General features: G+C 39.1%; 1 protein-coding gene across 1 annotated transcript; it reads right to left on the bottom strand.

The window, feature by feature from the left end:
* Nucleotides 1–4497: 4497 nt before the first annotated feature.
* Nucleotides 4498–5424, bottom strand: LOC106986888 (olfactory receptor 6C4-like). The gene has a single exon (XM_015085092.2). The coding sequence runs from the start codon at nucleotides 5422–5424 to the stop codon at nucleotides 4498–4500; it is 927 nt and encodes a 308-aa protein (XP_014940578.2).
* Between the last annotated feature and the right edge of the window lie 12580 nt (nucleotides 5425–18004).

The following is an 18004-nucleotide window of genomic DNA, read 5'->3' as shown; positions in this document are numbered from 1 at the left end:
TGTTTGTGGGTCCATTTATGTGTTCTCTATTCTTTCTCATTGATCTGAGTGTCTGTTTTTGTGCCAGTACTATGCTGTCTTGATGATTACAGCTTTGTAATACAGCTTGAAATCTGGGATTGTGATGCCTCCTGCTTTGGTTTTCTTTTCAAGATTGCTTTGACTATTCAGGATCTTTTCTGGTTCCATACAAATTTTAGGATTTTTTGTTTTAGCTCTGTGAAGAATGCTGGTGTTATTTTGATAGGGATTGCATTGAATGTGTAGATTGTTTTGGGTAGTATCGACATTTTAACAATATTTGTTCTTCCTTTCCAGGAGCATGGAATATTTTTTCATTTTTTTGTGTCTTTTTAAATTTCTTTCATAAGCTTTCTATAGTTTTCAGTGTATAGATTTTTCATCTCTTTGGTTAGATTTATCCCTAGATATTTTATGGTTTTTGGTTTATTTGTTTTTTCATTTGTTATGTTTTTCAGCAGTATTTTCACCTGGTTTTTTAAAAAATAATATTTTGTCCTTCATTGTGCCAGCATCATTCTTATATTTTTGAGGAAATTATACTTATTTCAAATTCTCCACTGTTTCTATTCCAGTAATTCTTCTTTGCATCGTATGTTGTATGGTGTGTAATCTTGCCCCTCTCCCCTAGTGGATATATTTCTAACATGGGTGGTGATTTTGGCTTCATTACATAAGTATAGACTTAGCTCTACTGTCTAGTAATGTATAGGAATAGAAGCTTAAGCCCTGATTTGTGACCCTCTGGATAAATTTAGAGAAATGACAAAGAAGATCCTTAGGCCAGATGGCCCAAGTATTATAGAACTGTTCTTACCTAACTTGCCATCTTAAAAAATACTCTTTTTTTTTCTTTTGAATTTTATTTTAAATTCTTTGCAAGGGGCAGCTTTGGGAGAATACTACCTATTGAGATTTATAATCTGTGGTCCATAACATCTAGGGACGAAGGAATAGAGGATAGAGGAACCAATGCTGAAGTGTGGCAGGTCAGCTCTCATGTGTTTTTATTATTTCCTTGCTCTAACTCTACTCTAATGTTATCCTGAGAATACTGGTAGCTAAAACTGTTTCTTTTGATTCTTGTGTCCAGTGGTGACAGGAGGGATAATGCCCACTAACTTATACATTTAGAAATTGAACATTCCAGAGTTTCAGCTGCAGAATCGATAAATGCATTCCTCTGTTTATCTATAGCTTGGATTACATTCCAAGTATGTGCTAGCATAAAGCCAGCTTAATGAACAGTTTCAGAAGAGCATGACTTGTCTTTTTTTTTTTTTTTTGACAAGCTCATTTAGAAGGTAATATGTTTCTTCCCAAATTAATTTCTAAATGCTGGTATTATGAAAGCCAAGTGAAACCCTGCTTAGTATTCTTAGACTTTGACTTAGACCAAGTACCCTCTTTCCTTATTTTGTATGGTTAGAGATATCCAGGGCACATCGAGTTGATGCAGCCAAGTCCTAATAATCTGTTGCCAGATGTTCTGCTTGGCTTTATCTGAAGTGTGGATAAGACCCTCATTGATCTGGCGGCTATCCTAGGATGCAACTGGACATAAGAGAAATGTAAATAAACTGGCCTTGCTGCAGAGGGATTACAGCTAGAATGGCCAACATTTATAAAGTCCCAGTTATATTAAACCTACCAATTTAATATCTATTTTTACTAGTTAAGCCCCACTTTCTTGAGAAAGTATCATTCACCATTATCATATTGTTATAATGGGTATCACTTATTAAAACCTTAAGTATTGGCTTTTAAATGTTTTATGCCTATTATCTCATTTAATGCTCAAAACTATCATATACATTGGATATGGTTATTATCCACATTTTAGAGTTTAAGAAAAGTTAGCCTTAGGTCAAGTAACCATCCCAAGGAAACTCTTGTACAACATTGAGAATTTGGGATTTGAACCAAAGCTTATATTTTTGACCACTATATGGCATTGTCTTCCAATTTACCACGGATTTTGGTAGAAATGTGGATTTTCAGGAACATAACAAAATGTGGCTATTTGATAACATTTCTATATGAGTTGATAGCTCAGTGAATTTGTGTTGGTTTGTAACCCTCTTGGGAGATTCCTGGGTGAAATCTGAAGCTGGCCCCTGTACTCAGAAGGCAGGGACAGACTGAAGAAAGAAGCAGTCCATTCCAGGTTGGCAGGTGGCAGTTTTAATGAGCAAAGGGAACTTGTGTATGAGGCTTGTCTTGGGCAGCAGCAAGACTGTTGGATTCTCACAGCTGCCCATTACATCTTAAAAGTTTATAAAGAAGCTTTAATTGGGTTCTGTCACATATAACATGCAGGTGTTCTCCACACCATGTCATTATCTCAAGGTTGTGTTCTTGGAGCAGCCTCTTGGGAAAGGCAAGTGGAGCCCACATTCCAAAGGTAGGGGAGGGAGGGAGGAGACTCCAAGTATGGGTCCAGCTCACGAGTCAATCAGTGGTCATGTCTTTTTGATGATGCTTCCCAACAATTTGTAATAAATTAAAAGGCATCACTAATCTCTGGCTTAGCCACCAAAGAAATCCAGATATTCAAAATAGCAATGGCTTTACATAAAAGACCTTTTATTCAAAATATGATGCACTCTTCAATATTTTCTGTGGTTCTGGAAATTTTCTCTCATAATGGGTCCAATACAGCTTGTTTCTTAAATTCCCAAGAAGCATCATTCCACTCAAGAATATTATCATATATTATCACATATAAAGCATGTGAACACACAAGATGATGTTTCGCTTGTGCTTCAAACAGTAACCAGCATTCTACAGTGCATTAGGATATTAGTAAAATATTTACAAGTACTCAGATTTTCAAAAATGTTTTTAGTTCCTTGGAAATTGAGGCCCTACCACCAACAATTCATATTCAAGTTGTTGTTACCTTAAATCCATGTGTAGAGTCCTTGGTAGGGTAGTCTAATCCCATTTTGTTGTTAACACTCATAATTTGGAACATTCTAAATATAAAACCATATTGCTACTTTATACTCATTTTCAGTTTATGACAGACATCCCTGGCTTATGATATGAACAAAAGCAAAAACTTGGGGAAAAGTTAAAAGAATGGAGTCATATCACAGAAGGTGTCTTTTCTTTTTCTTTAAAAAATTTTTTTTTAGCATTTATTTATTTTTGAGAAGAGAGAGACAGAGCATGAGTGGGGGAGGAGAGAGAAAGAGGGAGTCACAGAATCTGAAACAGGCTCCAGGCTCTGAGCTGTCAGCACAGAGCCTGACGTGGGGCTCGAACTCACGGACCATGAGACCTGAGCTGAAGTCGGATGCTTAACTAACTGAACCACCCAGGCGTCCCTTCTTTTTTTTAATTGTTTTTTTAAATGTTTGTTTATTTGAGAGAGAGAGACAGACAGACAGAGTGTGAGCGGGGGAGGGGCAGAGAGACACACACACACACATAGAATCTGAAGCAGGCTCCAGGCTCTGAGCTGTCACAGAGCCCAAAGTGGGGGCTTAAACCCACAAACTGTGAGATCATGACCTGAGCCAAAGTTGGATGCTTAACCGACTGAGTCACCCAGGCTCCCCAGTGTCTTTTCTAATATCTAACAAAAGTAAACAAAAAGATGAAAATAAAATTATAATAGAAAAAAAAATGACCAGAAACTACCAAAGAGAGAGGGTGGGAGATGTCAGCCATTAACTTGAAAAGATGTCAGCGCTATGAAAAACAACAATAGATCCTGCATAGAAGTGGGAGGCTTTTAACCTTGGCTTTAGAAGCCTCTTCTAACCATAAGTTCTAGAAAGTGGATGTGTAAGTTGACAAAATCTTGAGATTTTTCACCTCATTTGGGGAAAAGTGGACCAAATGAACAAAATATTCATTTTATTTTCCTTTATGGAAGGATGAAAGTATGGCTACAGTTGAAAGATGAATGCATAAGGGAGGAGAATCAAAATTATTGACACTTTGACAGAAGCACAGTCCCCAGGGCTCCATGATGAAGAACAATACCAATGCTAGATTCCCTTCAAAATAATGCTGATAATATAATTTCCTTTCTTAAAACTTCTCTTGACCCACCAATGTCAACTAACTCCCTAGTTTGTAATTAAATAATACCTTCATCATGGCCTCTCTTTCTTACTCTGAATTCTTATCTTTCCACTCTTCTAAATAGACAATATGTTTTGCCTTTTGACTTTCAAGTCATTTCTGGAAAATAGTTAATTCTCTCCAATTGTTCTTTGTTCTTTTTATGGATTCTCATTTATCTTTCTCTAATAGCACTTACTATGTTATTTTATTTTTTTGTAAACTTATGTAAATTTAAAGTTTATACACCTTTCTATCATACTGTGGATTCCTTGAAGTTAGGACATAGGCCTTTCATATTTTTATCCTCAAGGGCAAGTGCAGCAATTGAAACATAGTAGACACTCAATACATATTTACTAAGTGAAATATATTTTTCATTGAAATGTATTCTGAATTTTAAAGCTTCATAATCTTCTTGATGGTGTCCTTGAATGCTTGCTTCACTTGCTGATTTCTTAGAGTGTAAATGAAGGGGTTTAATAAGGGAGTAATTGAGGTAATGAGCACAGCTATTCCTTTGTTGAAAGCGCCTTCTTCTTTTGCTGATGGATTGATGTACATAAACATGCAGCTGCCATAAGAGAGGGAGATGACAATCATGTGGGAAGAACAAGTGGAAAAAGCCTTTGTCCTTTGCTGGGCAGAAGGGATCCTCAAAATGGTCTTGATAATGTATGTATAAGAAAATGTCACCAGCACCAGGGTAACCACCAGAGTCACAACTGCCACAAAGATGACCATCTGTTCTAGGAGGCTTGTGTCTGAGCAGGCAAGCTCCAGAAGGGGCCCATAGTCACAGTAATAGTGATTCAGAACATTGGAGGCACAGAAATCCACCTGGCTCATCAAGGTGATTGGGGGTAAGATAGCTAGGAATCCTCCTAGCCAGGAGCAGAACACGAGTTGTATGCAGACTCTGTTGCTCATGATGGTCAGGTAATGCAGGGGTTTGCAGATGGCAACATAGCGGTCATAGGACATAGAAGCCAAGAGGTAAAACTCTGTTGCCCCAAGGAATATAGCAAAAAAATATTGAATGAAGCATCCAGCAAAACTGATGACTTTATTTCCTGTTGTCACACTGGTCAGAAATCTGGGAATAAAAATGGATGTGAAGGAAATTTCTAAGAAGGAGAAATTCCGGAGGAAGAAATACATGGGGGTCTGGAGGTGAGGGTGTACCTGAGTGAGAATGATGATGGTCAGATTTCCTAGGACACTTATCACATAAGTGAGGAGCAGAAAGATGAATATCACAACTTGGACCTCAGGTTGATTTGTGAAGCCCAACAGGATGAACTCAGTAAACGTCCTATTTTTCATTGTTGACCCTTTGGAGATCTGAAGGAAAAAGGTGAGTGATGAAAAGTGAGGTTTCTCAGGGTAGGAGAGACAAAGCTGATTGTAATGATATTACTGACTCTTCAATTGACCCCAAACCAGTATCACATTGCAGTGGTCTTGGTTCCATGGAAGCCCCATATCTTCTATGTGAATGACCTCAATCCTAAAGTCTTTTTAATTCCCCAAGTTGATATATTCCTGGATACTTAACAGAATCTATTACAGAATAATTACTTTTTCCCCCCCCCAAAATGTTTATGAAATCTCCACATTTAAGTTACTTTTCTCTATATGCTCTTGGTAAAACTATTTCTATCATTCTGTTTTCTGTGCTTCCCTTTCCCCTCCTTGTGGTCTTTCCCCTTCTCTGTACAATTTGATCCTCATCTCCGTTACTGTCAAAATCTCTGACTTCCTTGTTTCAGCAACCAATAGGAAATTCTTCACATGGATATGGTGGAAGGTTTTGATGCATAAGTGATTTATTCTGCACCCCTATTTCTTTTGAAGCATAATTTTGTAATAGACCTTTAAGACTTAAGATCTTTGGTTCAGTACTATCTTGTATTTTACTGTGAGCACTTTTGGTACATGAAGAGGCTCTGGTGTCAATAAGTCATATTAGCATTTTCTTATTTGTTTCTCTGCCATGCTCAAAGTCTTGTAGGTAGATTTGGGATATATCTCTGAGAATAGACATCTTGAGATACCACAAGCAGCATCTCAGTGTGGCATATTTTGCCCAAAGTCTTAATGATTCCTCAGGGGCAAACTAAGGATGACAGTTTATCATGCCTCAAACTTTCCTGTTCTCTATTCTTTAAAAAAAATTTTTTTAAACGTTTATCCATTTTTGAGACAGAGAGAGACAGAGCATGAATGGGGGAGGGTCAAAGAGAGAGGGAGACACAGAATCTGAAACAGGCTCCAGGCTCTGAGCTGTCAGCACAGAGACGCAGGGCTTGAACTCACGGACTGCAAGATCATGATCTGAGCTGAAGTCGGACGCTCAACTGACTGAGCCACCCAGGTGCCTCTCCTGTTCTTTGTTCTTGGCATAGAAACCAGGAAGAAGGACATTCATGTTTCTGACAATAAGAGTCCTTTGTTGATAAATTGGTAATCCCCAAGGAGGGAAACTTAAGCGGTGGTACCTTCCATGCACTTTTAGATTTTTCTTTTTCTATTTTTTTAAAAGTAGGCTCCATGCCCAGCGTGGGCTTCAAGCTCAATGGAGCTTGAACTCACCACCCTGAGATCAAGGCCTGAGCTGAGATCAATAGTTGGACACTTAACTGACTGAGCTACCCAGGCACCCCTCATTTTTAGATTTTTCTGATTCAGAGGCAAAGAAGTATAAAACGCCCCTCTAATTCACATTCATATGGGTTAGAAAAAATCATATCCTCACAATCATTCTTGTCAATCTCCCCATTATTCCATACGCTGTTGGAGGCACTAGGTGATACTAAACATTGACCTGGATTCCCCGACAGTCCCCCCTTCCCTGTTTGTACTAACCTCTGGCCTCTGGCAACCTCTGCATTTTCATCGCAATTTTCATGACTGATTGACTTTATGATATACATTTATAGAATAATAAAGTCAGTGACTTTAAAAACATACAGTGCTCACACCCTTGACAATCTGAGTGACTGTAGTGGGACATTTACCTTGCTGTTTCTAAGAGGTAAGTTAAGGGTGAGATGTGACATGTGAGTCTCGAGTAGTATAAATTTTAACATGCTGTCTGTTGGCTTCCCATCAACATTCTCCCCTTCTCTCTCTCTTTTTGTTGCAAGAGTCACTGGCCATAGGTGGATATTTATTTATTTACATGAAGAAATTGAATTATAATTGACATGCAATCTTACATTAGTGTCAGGTAGAACATAGTGATTTGATATTTTTATGCATTTGAAATGATCACTATCATAGGTCTAGTTACTATCTAGAAAGTTATTACATTATTGATTATCACCTGTGCTGTATATTATATCTCTGTGACTTATTTGTTTTATAACTGGAAGTTTGTACCTCTTAATCCCCTTCACCTATTGTACCTCTCTCTCTCAACCACTCCCCACTCTGGTAACCTACAGGTTGTTCTCTGTATCTGTGATTCTGTTTCTGTTTTGTTTTGTTGGTTTTGTTTCTTAGATTCCACATATAAACATTCTACTCTTCTCCTAATGAAAGTACCCAAGTCTGTGGGGCTTAACTTAGGAAGCATATTACCTTCCATTCTATGAATCCAAACAATAATCAAATCATAGTTCCTGAGAGACACAGTCCTTTACATGTAAAATGAAAAAGAAAAATAAATAACCCCACCAAAGCAATGATAGAAATAGAAGAGTGAACTTTGATAGATGGAAAATTCCTTAATATTTCTTTTCTAAGAGAGATGATTTTGAAGTTCTTATAAGGCAGGATGTGGGCTTCTTTGCAGTTTCTGTGTTAGGCAGAATGATGCAGGTTTTATCTGCTCTTTTCAGAACAGGCACATGGGGATCAATTCCCTGAAGAAGTTAAACATGCCCTATGGACTTCAGTTCAAAAGCTTCAAATGAACCGCAATTGTTGACAGTTTTAAGAACAAGTTGTAAACATATGGCTGAGGAGAGAGGGTTCAGAGAGACCACGATAAGGGTTCCATGAGAAAATCTGCCACAGACATGAGGTTTGTGAAGCTGAGAGCCATGGAATGAGACCCCTGAGGATTGGTGTGCCTGGCCTACTCATCATTTCTATTATTTCTCCCTTTAATAACCCAATTTGGCCAGTGGCCAAACGTGATATAAATGAATTCACTTCGCAGTGAGTTACCATAACCTTAATGCCATCATAGATTCCATTAAGATCTGCATTACTACAAAAGGCCATATTCCATTCTTTCTCATTGCCACGTAGTGTGCCACAATTCCATTGTGTATATAAACCACAATTTCTTTATCCATTCGTCAGTTTATGGCCATTTAGGCTCTTTCCATAATTTGTTATTGTTGAAAGTGCTGCTGTAAACATTGGGGTACAAGTGTCCCTATGCATCAGCACCCTTGTATCCCTTGGGTAAATTCCTAGCAGTGCTATTAGTGGGGCATAGGGTAGATCTATTTTTAATTTTTTGAAGAACCTCCACACTGTTTTCCAGAGCAGCTGCACCAGTTTGCATTCCCACCAACAGTGCAAGAGGGTTCCTGTTTCTCCACATCCTCACCAGCATTTAGTCTCCTGATTTGTTCATTTTGGCCACTCTGACTGGCATGAGGTGGTATCTGAGTGTGGTTTTGATTTGTATTTCCCTGATGAGGAGTGACGTTGAGCATCTTTTCATGTGCCTGCTGGCCATCTGGATGTCTTCTTTAGAGAAGTGTGTATTCATGTTTTCTGCCCATTTCTTCACTGGGTTATTTGTTTTTCGGGTGTGGAGTTTGGTGAGCTCTTTATAGATTTTGGATACTAGCCCATTGTCTGATATATCATTTGCAAATATCTTTTCCCATTCCATCGGTTGCCTTTTAGTTTTGTTGATTGTTTCTTTTGCCGTGCAGAAGCTTTATATCTTCATGAGGTCCTAATAGTTCATTTTTGCTTTTAATTCCCTTGCCTTTGGGGATGTGTCAAGTAAGAAATTGCTGCGGCTGAGATCAGAGAGGTTTTTTTTCCTGCTTTCTCCTCTAGGGTTTTGATGGTTTCCTGTCTCACATTCAGGTCCTTTATCCATTTTGAGTTTATTTTTGTAAATGGTGTAAGAAAGTGGTATAGTTTCAGTCTTCTGCATGTTGCTGTCCAGTTCTCCCAGCACCATTTGTTAAAGAGACTCTTTTTTCCATTGGATGTTCTCTCCTGCTTTGTCAAAGATGAGTTGGCCATACGTTTGTGGGTCTAGTTCTGGGGTTTCTATTCTATTCCATTTGTCTATGTGTCTGTTTTTGTGCCAATACCATGCTGTCTTGATGATTACAGCTTTGTAGTAGAGGCTAAAGTCTGGGATTGTGATGCCTCCTGCTTTGGTCTTCTTCAAAATTACTTTGGCTGTTTGGGGCCTTTTGTGGTTCCATATGAATTTTAGGATTGCTTGTTCTAGCTTTGAGAAGAATGCTGGTGCAATTTTGATTGGGATTGCATTGAATGTATAGATAGCTTTGGGTAGTATTGACTTTTTGACAATATTTATTCTTCCAACCCAGGAGCACGGAATGTTTTGCCATTTCTTTATGTCTTCTTCAATTTCCTTCATAAGCTTTCTATAGTTTTCAGCATACAGATCTTTTACATCTTTGGTTAGGTTTATTCCTCAGTATTTTATGTTTCTTGGTGCAATTGTGAATGGGATCAGTTTCTTTATTTGTCTTTCTGTTGCTTCCTTATTAGTGTATAAGAATGCAACTGATTTCTGTACATTGATTTTGTATCCTGCAACTTTGCTGAATTCATGTATCAGTTCTAGCAGACTTTTGGTGGAGTCTGTCGGGTTTCCCATGTATAATATCATGTCGTCTGCAAAAAGTGAAAGCTTGACTTCATCTTTGCCAATTTTGATGCCTTTGATTTCCTTTTGTTGTCTGATTGCTGATGCTAGCACTTCCAACACTATGTTAAACAACAGCAGTGAGAGTGGACATCCCTGTCATGTTCCCCCTGATCTCAGGAGGAAAGCTCTCAGTTTTTCCCCATTGAGGATGATATATGCCTTTTATGATGTTTAAGTATGTTCCTTGTATCCCGACTTTCTCAAGGGTTTTTATTAAGAAAGGATGCTGAATTTTGTCAAATGTTTTTTCTGCATCGATTGACAGGATCATATGGTTCTTATCTTTTCTTTTATTAATGTAATGTATCACATTGATTTGCGAATGTTGAACGAGCCCTGCATCCCAGGGATGAATCCCACTAGATCATGGTGAATAATTCTTTTTATAAGCTGTTGAATTTGATTTGCTAGTATCTTATTGAGAATTTTTGCATCCATATTCATCAGGGATATTGGCCTGTAGTTCTCTTTTTTTTTTACTGTAGTTCTCTTTTTTTACTGGGTCTCTGTCTGGTTTAGGAATCAAAGTAATACTGGCTTCATAGAATGAGTCTGGAAGTTTTCCTTCCCTTTCTATTTCTTGGAACAGCTTGAGAAGGATAGGTATTATCTCTGCTTTAAACGTCTGGTAGAATTCCCCTGGGAAGCCATCTGGTCCTGGACTCTTATTTGTTGGGAGATTTTTGATAACCGATTCAATTTCTTCACTGGTTATGGGTCTGTTTGAGTTTTGGAAATGTGTGGGTGTTTAGGAATGTGTCCATTTCTTCCAGGCTGTCCAGTTTGTTGGCATATAATTTTTCATAGTATTCCCTGATAATTGCTTGTATTTCTGAGGGATTGGTTGTAATAATTCTAATTTCATTCATGATTTTATCTATTTGGGTCATCTCCATTTTCTTTTTGAGAAGCCTGGCTAGAGGTTTATCAATTTTGTTTATTTTTTCAAAAAACCAACTGTTGGTTTATTGATCAGCTCTATAGTTTTTTTAGATTCTATATTATTTCTGCTCTGATCTTTATTATTTCTCTTCTTCTGCTGGGTTTGGTGTGTCTTTGCTGTTCTGCTTCTATTTCCTTTAGGTGTGCTGTTATATTTTGTATTTGGGATTTTTCTTGTTTCTTGAAATAGGCCTGGATTGCAATGTATTTTCCTCTCAGGACTGCCTTTGCTGCATCCCAAAGTGTTGGATTGTTGTATTTTCATTTTCATTTGTTTCCATATGTTTCTTAATTTCTTCTCTAGTTGCCTGGTTGACCCATTCATTCTTTAGTAGGGTGTTCTTTAACCTCCATGCTTTTGGAGGTTTTCCAGACTTTTTTCTGTGGTTGATTTCAAGCTTCATAGCATTGTGGTCTGAAAGTGTGCATGGTATGATCTCAATTCTTTTATATGTATGAAGGGCTGTTTCGTGACCCAGTATGTGATCTATCTTGGAGAACATTCCATATGCAGTTGAGAAGAAAGTATATTCTGTTGCTTTGGGATGCAGAGTTCTAAATATGTCTGTCAAGTCCATCTGATCCAATGTATCATTCAGGGCCCTTGGTTCTTTACTGACCGTGTGTCTAGATGATCTATCCATTGTTGTAAGTGGAGTATTAAAGTCCCCTGCAATTACCACATTCTTATCAATAAGGTTGCTTATGTTTGTGAGTAATTGTTTTATATATTTGGGGGCTCCTGTATTCAGCACATAGACATTTATAATTGTTAGCTCTTCCTGATGGATAGTCCCTGTAATGATTATATAATGCCCTTCTTCATTTATATTCACTGTTATTATAGAAAGATACGGGTTTAGAGTCATTGTGATGTCTGTAGGTTTCATGCTTGTAGTGATGTCTCTGGTACTTTGTGGTCCTTGCAACATTTCACTCACAGAATACCCCTTAGGATCTCTTGTAGGACTGGTTTAGTGTGATGAATTCCTTCAGTTTTTGTTTGTTTGGGAAGACCTTTATCTCTCCTTCTATTCTGAATGACAGACTTGCTGGATAAAGGATTCTTGGCTGCATATTTTTTCTGTTCATCACATTGAAGATTTCCTGCCATTCCTTTCTGACCTGCCAAGTTTCAGTAGATAGGTCTGTCACTAGTCTTATCAGTCTCCCTTTATATGTTAGAGTGTGTTTATCCCTAGCTGCTTTCAGAATTTTCTCTTTATCCTTGTATTTTGCCATTTTCACTATATGTCGTGCAGAAGGTCGATTCAAGTTACGTCTGAAGGAAGTTCTCTCTGCCTCGTGGATTTTAATGCCTTTTTCCTTCCCCAGATCAGGGAAGTTCTCAGCTATGATTTGTTCAAGTACACCTTCAGCCCCTCTCTCTCTCTCTTCCTCTTCTGGAATTCCTATTATATGCATATTGTTGCATTTGAATGCATCACTTAGTTCTCTAATTCTCCCCTCATACTCCTGGCTTTTTTCATCTCTGTTTCTCAGCTTCCTCTTTTCCCATAATTTTATCTTCTAATTCACCTATTCTCTCCTCTCCCTCTTCAATCTGAGCTGTGGTCGCCTCCATTTTATTTTGCACCTCATTTATAGCATTTTTTAGCTCCTCCTGACTCTTTCTTAGTCCCTTGATTTCTGTAGCAATAGATTCTCTGCTGTCCTCTATACTTTTTTCAAGCCCAGCGATTAATTTTATGACTATTATTTTAAATTCATGTTCCGTTATATTGGTTAAATCGTTTCTGATCAATTTGTTAGCTGTCGCTACTTCCCGGAGTTTCTTTTGAGGAGAATTCTTCCATTTTGTCATTTTGGATAGTCCCTGAGGTGGCGCGGAACTGCAGGGCACTTCCCCTGTGCTGTCTGGAGTAACTTGTATTGGTGGGTGGGGCCATAGTCAGACCTGATGTCTGTCCCCAGCCCAACACTGGGGCCACAGTCAGACTGATGTGTACCTTATCTTCCCTTCTCTGAGGGGCTGGACTCACTGTGGAGTGGTGTGGCCCCTGTCTGGGCTACTTGCACACTGCCAGACTTGTGGTGCTGCTTCAGTGGGGTCTGGCATATTAGCCGGGGTGGATCCACAAGGTGCACAGGGGCGGGAGGGGCAGGCTCAGCTACCTTGCCTTAGGTCCGCTGTGGGAGGGGCCCTGCAGCACTGGGAGGGAGGCTGATCCTTCGGAGGGATGGATCCACAGAAGCACAGTGTTGGGTGTTTGCAAGGTGCAAGCAAGTTCCGTGAGGGGAACTGGTTCCCTTTGGGATTTCGGCTGGGGGATGGGAGAGGGAGATGGTGCTGGGCACCGCTTTGTTCCCTGCCGAGCTGAGTTCTGTATTCCAGGGCTCAACACCTCTCCCTCCCAGTGTTCTCTCACCCTCCACTCTCTGAGCAGAGCTGTTGACTTATAACATTCTAGATGTTAAGTCCCGCTGCTTGTCAGAACTCATGCAGTCTGGCCCCTCTGCTTTTGCAAGACAGACTTTGGGATTCCGCCTTGCCTGGCAGGCTGCCCCTTCACCGCTTGGGTTCCCTCCCGCCAGTCCGTGTAGCACCCACCGCCTCTCTGCCCTTCCTACCCTCTTCTGTGGGCCTCTTATCTTTGCTTGGCTCTGGAGAGTCCATGCTGTTAGTCTTCTGGTGGTTTTCTGGGTTATTTAGGCAGATGTGGGTGGAATCTAAGTGATCAGCAGAATGAGGTGAGTCCAGCGTCCTGCTACACTGCCATCATCTATCCCATAATATTCTCTTATTATTGTTTGTATTTCTGCAGTGTTGGTTGTGATCTCTCCTCTTTCATTCTTGATTTTATTTATTTGGGTCCTTTCATTTTTTTTTTTAAATCAAACTGGCCCTGGGTTTATCAATTTTGTTAATTCTTCCAAAGAACCAGCTCCTGGTTTCATTGATCTTTCTACTTTTTTTCCCCTTGGTTTCGATAGCATTGATTTTTGCTGTAATCTTTATTATTTACTGTCTTCTGCTGGTTTTGGGTTTTATTTGCTGTTCTTTTTCCAGCTCTTGAGGTGTAAGATTAGGTTGTGTATCTCAGACCTTTCTTCCTTCTTTAGGAAGGTCTGGATTGCTATATACTTCCCTCTTATGACCACCTTTGCTGTGTCCCAAAGGTTTTGGGCTGTGGTGTTATCATTTTCTTTGGCCTCCATGTACTTTTTAATTTCATCTTTAATTTCCTGGGTAGCCCATTGATTCTTTAGTAGGATGTTCTTTTGTCTTCAAGTATTTGTTATCTATCCAAATTTTTTCTTGTGGTTGATTTTGAGTTTCATAGCATTGTGGTCTGAAAATATGCATGGTATGATCTTGATCTTTTTATACTTATTGAGGGCTGATTTATGTCCCAGCATGTGATCTATCCTGGAGAATGTTCCATGTGCACTTGAGAAGAATGTGTATTCTGCTGCTTTAGGATAAATGTTCTGAATATAACTGTTAAGTCCATCTGGTGTAGTGTCTCATTCAAAGCCATTGTTTCCTTGTTGATTTTCTGTTTAGATGATCTGTGCATTGCTGTAAGTGGGATGTTGAAGTCCCCTACTATTATGGTATTACTCTCAATGAGTTTCTTTATATTTGTGATTAATTGATTTATATATTTGGGTGCTCTCTTGTTTGGTGCATAAATGTTTACAATTGTTAGTTCTTCTTGGTGGATAGACCCCTTAATTATGATATAATGCCCTTCTTTATCTCTTGTTACAGTCTTTATTTAAAAATCTAGGTTGTCTGATATAAGTATGGCTAGTCCGGCTATCTTTTGGTGACCATTAGCATGATAGATGGTTCTCCATACCCTTATTTTTAATATGAAGGTGTCTTTAAGTCTAAAATGGGTCTCTTGTAAACAGCATATAGATGGATTTTGTGTTCTTATTCATTCTGTTACCCTATAACCTTTGATTGGAGCATTTAGACCATTGACATTAGAGTGAGTACTGAAAGATATGACTTTATTGCCATTATGTTGCCTGTATAGTTGGAGTTTCTGGTGGTGTTCTCTGGTTTTTTCTAGTCTTTGTTGCTCTTGGTCTTTTTTTTTTTTTTCCATCTTTTCTCCCCTCAGAGAGTCCCCCTTAAAATTTCTGGCAGGGCTAGTTTAGTGGTCATGAACTCCTTTAATTTTTATTTGTCTGAGAAACTTTTTATTTCTCCTTCTGTTTTGAATGACAGCCTTGCTGGATAAAGAATTCTTGGCTGCATATTTTTCTGATTCAGCACATTGAATATATCCTGCTACTCCTTTCTGGCCTGCCAAGTTTCTGTGGATAGGTCTGCTGTGAACCTGATCTGTCTTCCCTTGTAGGTTAAGGACATTTTTTTCCCTTGCTGCTTTCATGATTCTCTCCTTGCCTGAGTATTTTGTGAATTTGACTATGATATGCCTTGTTCATGGTCGGTTTTTGTTGAATCTAATAGGAACCCTTTGTGCTTCCTGGATTTTGATGTTTTTTTCTTTCCTCAGGTTAGAAAGTTTTTCTGCTACGATTTGCTCACATAAATTTTCTACCCCTTTTTCTCTCTCTTCATCTTCTGGGACCCCTATGATTCTGATGTTACTCCTTTTTAATGAGTCACTAAGTTCTCTAATTTTTATTTCGTGCTTTTTTGCCTTAGTCTCCCTCTTTTTTTCTGCTTCATTATTTTTCATAGATTTATCCTCTGTCTCATTGATTTGCTGCTCTGCCTCATCCATCCTTGTTGCCATAGCACCATTCGAGAATGCAGCTCAGTTATAACATTTTTTATTTCTCCCTGACTAGCTTTTACTTCTTTCATCTCCACAGACAGGGATTCTAATCTGTTTTCAACCCCATCTAGTATTATTATTGTGATTCTAAATTCTGGTTCAGACATCTTGCTTGTATCTGTGTCAAGTCCCTGGCTGTCATTTTTTCTTGTTCTTTCTTTTGGGGTGAATTCCTTCATTTCATCATTTTGGAGGAAGAAAAGGAATTAATAAAGTAAAAAAAATTAAAATTAAAAAACTAAAAACAACACAAAGAAATCAAATAACGGATGCTAGATCCTAGGTGTGTTTTGGTCTGGTTGTTGAAAGAAGCTTGATAGATTAGAGAAAAAAAGAAAAAGAAAAAAAGAAGAAAGCAAAAAAAGGAAAACGTTTGAAAATTTGAAAAATGAACACAATAAAATAGAATTAAATGAATGATGAAAGTAAAATAGAATTTTAAACATTTACAAAAAAGTAAAAAATGTAGTAGAAAATAATTAAAGAAAAATCTTTTTATAAAAATGAAAATAAAAAGTTTTTTTCTTTCTGTATCCAAGTATAAGAAAATAAAAAGGAAAAGAAATTGAATAAAAGGACCAGTGAACAGAATGAAGTATGATTGAAGTTACATCTGGTTTCCCGTAGAAGTCAAGCTATGAAGCACTTTATCTCCATAAACTAAGCAGGTGGAGAGACGTGTTTGTGAAGAGCCCTCTTGGCCCATTTGGGGGGGGTTTACTGTAATGGCTCTGTCCTCCACTAGATGGGCTGCTTAGCATACTGGGGCGAATTGCTGTGGCTTGTGTAGGTGTGTATGCACATGTGTGGGAGGGTGAAAATCGCGTCACCCAGCTACCCAGTCTAGTATCAGAACTTTGTGCTCTCCACGACTGGTAGCCAAGCACCCCCACCTTTGTCTCTGGCTTCCCTACACTCCCTGCTTCTACACTGTCTGTGACCAAGCCATCAGTCTGCGTGGTGGCACCTGTCTCCTGAGTTTTATCCCAAATGGGGCTGTGTTTCCTGATCCCTCACTTCTGAGGACTGCAGCTTTGACATGCTCAGACCTTCAGGGGGAGAGTCGTGCTGAGCAATGGCCAGGTGCCAGCCCACTTCCGGGAAAGTTCGTGAGACTGTGCTGCTGCTGATGCCCAGAGACTGCAGCTGGGTGCCAGCCCGCCCCAGAAAAAGTTTGCACGATCTTCTAGCTGCAGAATTTCAGGGTTTATGGAAAATCACAACACACATCTGGCACCAAGCTTTACCCTTAATGTCCTTGTTCCAACACCAGCAAATGTGGTTGTTCTTTGGGGTCTGCTGGGACCTTTGCCTTGGGGTTGCTGCATGGCTTCTACCAAAAGTCCTCCCAGCAGGGGAACCGCTTCTCCCCAGGTGGCCCAAGGACCCCTCAGACCTTTCTCTTTGCTCCTGGGGATTCACCCTTCCCACAGAGCACCACCAGGTACCAAGCTGTGGAGTTTTAGACTACACTCTCCCTGTTTATGGAGTCTTACTGGAATTTAAACCCTCTCCTTTCTCCTTTCTCCTTGTTTAGTCTCTGTGGCTCTTTCTACTTTCCCACTTTCTCTCCAACTGCTTTTTTTTTGGGGGGGGTGCTTTTCCCATACTCTCCCCCAATCTCTGCTTTTTCTCCCCAAGCAAAAACAGCTCCCTGCCCTCTGTGGCTTCTCTCTCCTCCAGTTCACCTCTCCATGCTGCATACCTGCTGAGTTCTGTGGTTCAGGTTGTGTAGATTGTTGTGTCCTCAAATCAGTTTTCTAGGTGTGCAAGATGGTTTAGTGTTGATCTGGCTGCATTTCAGGGATGAGAGATGAAAAAAAACCTTACATGCTGTTCTGCTGGCCCCTCCCTTGTTTTTCTTTTCAGAATTACTTTGGCTACTTGGGGCCTTTTGTGGTTCCACACACATTTTAGGATGGTTTGTACTAGCTCTAAGAAACAATGCTGTTGGTATTTTGATAACGATTGTATTAAATGTGTAGATTGTTTTGGGTAGTATAGAAATTTTAACAATGTTTTTCCAATCCATGAGCATGGAATGCCTTTCCATTTCTTTGTATCCTCTTTGATATCTTTCATAAGTCTTGTATAGTTTTCAGAGTACAGATCTTTTACCTCTTTAATTAGGTTTATATTTAAGGTCTTACTGTTTTTAGTGCAATTGTATATGGGATTTATTTCTTGATTTCTTTTTCTGCTGCTTTGTTATTGTTGTATAGAAATGCAGAAGTTTTCTGCATGTTGATTTTGTACCCTGCAACCCTGCTGAATTCATGTATTAGTTGTAGCAATGTTT

The sequence above is a fragment of the Acinonyx jubatus genome, chromosome B4 (assembly GCF_027475565.1).
Source record: "Acinonyx jubatus isolate Ajub_Pintada_27869175 chromosome B4, VMU_Ajub_asm_v1.0, whole genome shotgun sequence".
Lineage (NCBI taxonomy): Eukaryota > Metazoa > Chordata > Mammalia > Carnivora > Felidae > Acinonyx > Acinonyx jubatus.
This window is presented reverse-complemented; position numbering and strand designations above follow the sequence as displayed.

Coding starts and splice junctions, on each gene's coding strand:
- LOC106986888 (XM_015085092.2), bottom strand. CDS start 5,424: ATGAAAAATAGGACGTTTACTGAGTTCATCCTGTTGGGCTTCACAAAT.